General features: G+C 42.2%; 1 protein-coding gene across 3 annotated transcripts; it reads left to right on the top strand.

The window, feature by feature from the left end:
* The first annotated feature begins 264 nt into the window (after positions 1-264).
* Positions 265-4,454, top strand: LOC123081882 (uncharacterized). 3 transcript variants are annotated; one of them, XM_044504395.1, is made up of 7 exons: positions 265-768; positions 996-1,839; positions 1,926-3,450; positions 3,538-3,630; positions 3,704-3,772; positions 3,852-3,920; positions 4,030-4,454. In XM_044504395.1, exons 3-7 carry the CDS (start codon positions 2,090-2,092, stop codon positions 4,238-4,240), a joined length of 1,803 nt encoding a protein of 600 aa, XP_044360330.1. In that variant the 5' UTR covers positions 265-768; positions 996-1,839; positions 1,926-2,089; the 3' UTR covers positions 4,241-4,454. The 3 variants fall into 3 exon arrangements, 2 of the variants coding, with proteins under 2 accessions (XP_044360330.1, XP_044360331.1); XR_006438824.1 differs by lacking the exons at positions 3,852-3,920; positions 4,030-4,454 and having other exon boundaries at positions 1,926-2,093; positions 3,704-3,746; XM_044504396.1 differs by lacking the exons at positions 3,538-3,630; positions 3,704-3,772; positions 3,852-3,920; positions 4,030-4,454 and having other exon boundaries at positions 1,926-2,224.
* Positions 4,455-6,222: the final 1,768 nt, after the last annotated feature.

Genomic DNA, 6,222 nt, shown 5'->3' with positions numbered 1-6,222 from the left:
GTCATTCTTCATAATTTGAGTCCATGTTTCATGATTGAGAGAATTCCTTATTTGGCCCTTTCTTAAATTTTGGTTCCTTTTTTGGCTCTAAAAATTTATTTTTTCCTTCTTTGACACCCTAACTTTATTTTCTTCCTTTCATGACACTTCCGTCGATTTTTGCCGTTAACACCGTCAACTATGACAGGAAAAATCATTTTACCCCTTCTTTATAGCACGCTAAAAAAAGAAAAACGAACCCCCCCTTCTGCCCCCGATTCCCCTTCTCCTCCCCAAGACCTAAATCTAGCGCAGCGGCGGCACGAGCGAGGAGCGAGGCACCCAGCGGCGGCACGAGCGAGGCACCCAGCGGCGGTGGCGCGAGCGAGGCACCCAGCGGCGGCACATGGAGGAGGGCGAGGTGGACGAGGGCCATGGGCGAGGCGGCCATGGTGGGGAGGCAGGGGGCGGCCAACTCTTGGAGGACGGGCAAGGCGACCATGGTGGGAAGGCGGGGGGCGGCCAACTCCTGGAGGACGGGCGAGGCAGCCATGGTGGGGAGGCGGGGGGCGGCCAACCCCTGGAGGACGGGCGAGGCGGCCATGGTGGGGAGGCGGGGGGCGGCCAACCTGCTGACGACGGGCAAAGCGGCCATGGTGGGGAGGTGGAGGGCGGCCATGGTGGGGAGGCCGGCTGTGCGGCGGTCTCAGCCTTGCGTGGTAAAGGCGCAACACCGGAGCAAGGCCAAGTATCACCGAGGGATGCGGCTACATCGGCTTGTCTAGATGGGTGAGGCATCTCTTCTTTAAATTTGACAGAGTACTTAGAGATGGCTTTGAAGATTACTTAGAGATGGATCCCAAATGCAACATATTTGCATCACCTCTCTTCTAGATTTGTCGAAATGCAACAGATTACTTAGGAGTTTCATTTAGAGATGATAATTTGCTGCAAAATTTGAACTTAGAGATGGATCCCAAATGCAACTCATGATTAAGTTTATTTGGTTTTTACAGGATGGACCAAAATTCAACTTATGTGCTGAAAATCAATTTGCTTGGCAACCCAAAAAAGGCTAGAAAGGATATCAAATGCTTCTGTTTTGATAAGGTTATTGATTTCGACTTAACAAATTATAAGGACTTGGTTGAATCAATCGTAGAGCAGTACTCGCCTCGTTATTTGGAAGTTGCACATGTTCAGTATTATGATGATGTTCTTAAAATCTACCCTGAAGTAACATCTGACCAAGAATTGGTGTCGATGTTTGAGAAACACTCTAAGACAAAGGTTGTGCACATGTTTGTTGCATATTGTGATCCATCGGAACCATATGAGCCTATAACGGAGTGGCATAGTGATGCGCATAGCCAACCTAACAACATAGAACAAGATGATGATGATGATTATCTTCGCAACCCAGTACCTGAGAATGAGCTTGTTGGTGTTGATGAGGAAAATATTTATTTAGAGGATGAACCTGTACCTCTTATCATGGTTCCTTGTTCCAACAAAGAAAAGGACAAAGACTATGTTCCTGATCATGAGAGCGAGGCTGAGAGCGAGGATGAGAGCATGTCAGAGGTTGAAGTAGAGGAAGATGAGGAATATCACGAGGCAGATCATGCACCACACATTGAATATAATAAATTAGATCCTCCAATGAACGAAGGAAGAAAATATCCCAATATGGCAGAGTTTAAATTGGCGCTTTCTCAGCATGCAATCGAACATGAATTTGAGTTTGACACCGAAAAGAGTGCACCACATAGGTTCAGAGCTTATTGTTCAAGAAGGGATGAAGATAAGTGTCCATGGAGGATATATGCTTCTACAATGGAAGATGAGTGCACAGTAATGGTAATTTTCTAACTTTACTCATGTGTGCTTAGTTTGTGGTCATGGTCTTTACTCTAGTACTAATTTTCTATGTTCATCTTTTGTAGGTGAGAAAGAACCCTTGTGGTCATGATTGAGGAATGCAAACAAGCGGTGGATATGTGAGCACGTGAAGGACTGGCTAATTGAGGATGCAACTCTAGGACCAAAGGCATTGCGAAAGAAGCTTAAAGAGCATCATGGAATCGACATCAACTCTAAGAGAGTCTATATGGGTAAGCTGCTAGCCTTGAAGGAACTATATGGTGATTGGGATACAAGCTTTGATAATCTTTATAGTTTCAAGTCGCAAATTGAAAGTTGCTGCCCCTGTAGCATAGTGATCATTGATCATCACACAATAAAAGATAAAATCAGATTTAAAAGAATTTTTGTTGCTTTGAAGCCTTGCATCGATGGGTTTCTTAATGGCTGCAGGCCATACTTGGCAGTAGATAGCACCTTCTTGACAGGTAGGTTCAAGGGGCAGCTGGCTAGTGCTACCGCCGTTGATGGCCATAGTTGGATGTATCCAGTTTGTATGGGTGTTTTTGATTCTGAAACTAATGAGAATTGGACATGGTTCATGCAAATGGTTAGACAAGCCATAGGATCCCCAAGGGGTTTAACCATATGCACCTATGCTGGACAACCAGTGATGACAGGTGTAAAAGAAGTGTTCCCAGAGGCTGAACATAGGGAATGTATGCTTCACTTGGTGTCCAACTTCAAGAAGAAGTTTCATGGAAAGGTGTTTGATGACCACCTTTGGGCTGCTGCTTACTCATGGAACCCATATATATTTGAAAAAAATTGGGCTGCAATGGACATAGCAAAGCCAGCGGCAACTGCATATCTTAGGAGGCGGCACACTAGGTTGTGGTCTAGGAGTCAGTTCTCAACAATTTCCAAGGTGGATTATGTTACAAACAACTTGGCTGAGTGCTTCAATAATTGGATTAAGCATCACAAGTCCTTGAACTTGGACGACTTCTTTGGTAAGGTTAGGCAGATGATTATGATCATGTGGGACCGAAGGAGGAAAGTAGCAAGGAAGTTGGTTGGGTTGATTCTTCCCCACATAATTAAGAAGTTGAATGCAAAGACTAGAGAATTAAACTTGGAGGTGGTAGAAAGCTCAGAAGAAGTCGCTGAAGTGACATCATTGGGAGGCAGCGGCTTTAGGTTTGTGGTCAACTTGCTTGACAGGACATGTTCTTGTAGACAATGGCAAGTTTCTGGCCTTCCTTGCAAGCATGGTCTAGCATTTATCACATCTCTTATCAATGCACACATACAGAATTATGTGGACTTGTATTACTCCATTGACAAATTTAGGGCAGCCTATGACCAACTAATTCCTGCCATGGTTGACAAGAACCAATGGCCTAAATCTGACCATGGATTCTTCATGTTTCCACCACTACTAAAATACACGGCGGGTAGGCATAAAAATGAGAGGTATAAAGGCTGTAGTGAGAAGAAAAGAAAAAGCGGCCAACACTTATGCCCTATTTGTAAGGACTATGGGCATCATTGGCATAAATGCAAGAAGGGTAACCCAGATGACATTGCTGCTATTTTAGCTGTGAGGTAATAAATATAATTGTGTAACTTGCTTCACTTGCATTTTTTTGTAAGCAGCCATACATGTTAACTACTTTTTTGTTGCTCATGTAGAGGACCACCAAAGAAGAGGGCAAAGACCACCAAAGCATCAATTGTGCCTTGTGAGGATGATGGTCCAGCAGCCTCTATGTGCTTTCCGCCAAGGTTAGCCACTTTACACTCATGCTCATAATTATATGAAATCTCTGTTTGTATTCTAAGTAACTTCTCACAATAGCCAAAGCTTGGAACCTACAATTACGAAAAAGAGAAAACATGATAACTCAATTACTGGAGCATCAAAAAGGTAAGAACTAGTTCTGAATTTTGTAGTAGATTAGATGAAAGCTTGGTTTTGTATTCTAATTGCATTCTTCTCACTATAGCCAAATGTTGGATAAAACAACTAAGGAAAAAGGGAAAGGGAGTAAATCTGGATCCAGAGTAGCAAAAAGGTAACCTATGGTTGTTTCTGAATTTTATGTTATGTTATGCATTGTTCTATTGTTAACCTGGGCTACTATATGTGATGTATGATGTGCTGCCATGAATGTGTATGTGTAGATCAACAACTCAGCCCATTTGTGTGGCCAACAAGAAAGTATCTGTTGCTTTGAAATTACATGCCAAAAGAAAAGGCAAAGAGGTTGCTGATAAGTTGCCACACCTTCCTATGGTGCCACATGATAGCCCTGCAATGGGCACACATAGCAAAAAAATGAATCCTGCCAGCCCTGCAATGAGCACACGAAGCAAAAGGAGGCTTAGCTTGTGATTCTCATTGGATCCCTTTCCATATCATGGTTCATTTGGGAAAGTTTTGAGCTGTTTATGTAATATATATGTGAACCTGGGCTTTTGTAAGTGCTATATGTGACCTTCATGTGTTGTATTTGACATGATGTGAACCTGGACTATTATATGTGAACTCTATGTGAACCTGAATGTGTGTAGAGGACTAAATATGTGGACTATTTCCGTATATGTGAACCTGGACCAAGTTTCTATGAACTTTTAGTTTGCATACATGTGAATCTGCTCTAAGTATATTATAATTTGTGCATATATGAACTGTACATGGGATATATAATCAATATACAAGGGAGGTTCTGTCCAATTATCCAATTAAAATTAAAGCTGTGCTAAATAGCAGATTTGGTTTCATTTGGTAATGTATTCAAGACAAACGGATCACATCACCATTGCTTTTGACTTCTAGTTCACAATTTTGGTCACAAACTACACCAAGGGTAAAAGGACTTTTCATGTCGGATTTAACGGTGTTAGTTGCCAAAACTGACGGAAATGTCATATAGGGAACAAACTGAAGTTTGAGTGCTAGAACATGAAGAATTTTTTTACTAGGGCCAAAAAGGGAACCAAAATTTAAGAAAGGGTCAAATATGGAATTCTCTCTTCATGATTTACATGTTGTCAAGAATGAGATATCTTAAATCCATCAATCTCTTCATTGGAGTTATCTTGGGTTATGTTTCACCTAAAACCTTCCCTAAGGAATGTTGCTATTTATGGTGTTATCGATGATCCAAGTTTCCTCCTATTCTCGCGATGAAAGATGTTTTCATCTCTTCGTCGCTCTCAAGCAAGCAATTGTTTTCGTTTGTGGAAGGTTTTCACCTCAAGTTTTTGAGATGTTTTCCATAAGCCCTCAACAAGCATGTTCTTTTCATTGTTGATTTCCCAACGACTCCGTTCAATCCTTCTTTTTAAGGTTGCTCTCTCAAATTCATTTGAGGTAGAACATGTTGTTTTCTTCTCCGTTCTTTTCATTGCATTTTTTCATTTCTTTCAGAGGCATTGTGATGATGCTCTCTTCACTCATCATCTCGTATTGTGAAGATCATGTTCTTCCCTTTGCTTATCCATTCAACCGGAGTGTCGTGTTTTCATTCCAGTTCTATCATCTTATCAAGTTTTACCTCCTTTCTCAACCAGAGTGTTGTCTGAAATCTTTCTTACCCCTTGTGCCATTCTTTCAATAGTTCCAGAGGCAGCGTGTTGTTGATTTCATCAAGTATCCTCTCATCTTGTCAGCTTCTTGTTAATTCCTTCCATTCGCAGTCGGAGTGCTGTAAAACTTATACCATTCTTTTTCCTCCTCTATTTTGTTTTAACCGGAGTGTTGTCGTAATTGATCTTTATCGTTCCTTCTGCATCTTGTTTCTACTGGAGTGCTTGCATGTACTTCTTGTCCTTTGTAACACTTTTCTTATGCCTTTCAACCTACAAGTTCCTAGTAGTGTTCCTTGTTCCACTTTTCTAACGGAGTGTTTTCAACTTTGTTCATCTCCGTTGTATTCTTTTCTCGAAATTGTTTAACCTCTCAAGGTTCTTGGTTTCACTCGTTTGTCAAAGAAGCAACTTTATTTTACCTCTTCCTCTTCCGTTTCTCCCCGGTGCCATCCTAGATATCGGGACGAGATCCTCTCGTAGTGGTGGAGTGTTGTGACGCCCCGAGGCCGATGCGCCAGGTCTCTTCCAGTCATTCGTTATCGTTGCCATGTCATTTTCTTGCGTGTTGCTTTTTTACCATGTCATCATATGCATTGCATCATCATGTTTTCAAAACTTGCATCCGTCCAGGTTCCCCCACTTCCGTTTGTTGTCCGTTCTGAGCCCAGACACACTTGCACGCGCCCGCAACACGTCCGAAATATTATTTTATAAGTGGCCGGAAAATGTTCTCGGAATGGGTTGAAAGTTGGCATGCGGTGTTGTTATGTTGTAGGTAGGCCG

This window comes from Triticum aestivum, chromosome 4A (genome assembly GCF_018294505.1).
Source record: "Triticum aestivum cultivar Chinese Spring chromosome 4A, IWGSC CS RefSeq v2.1, whole genome shotgun sequence".
Lineage (NCBI taxonomy): Eukaryota > Viridiplantae > Streptophyta > Magnoliopsida > Poales > Poaceae > Triticum > Triticum aestivum.
Note: the sequence above shows the minus strand (reverse complement) of the source record. Positions and strands in the feature narration are given on the sequence as shown.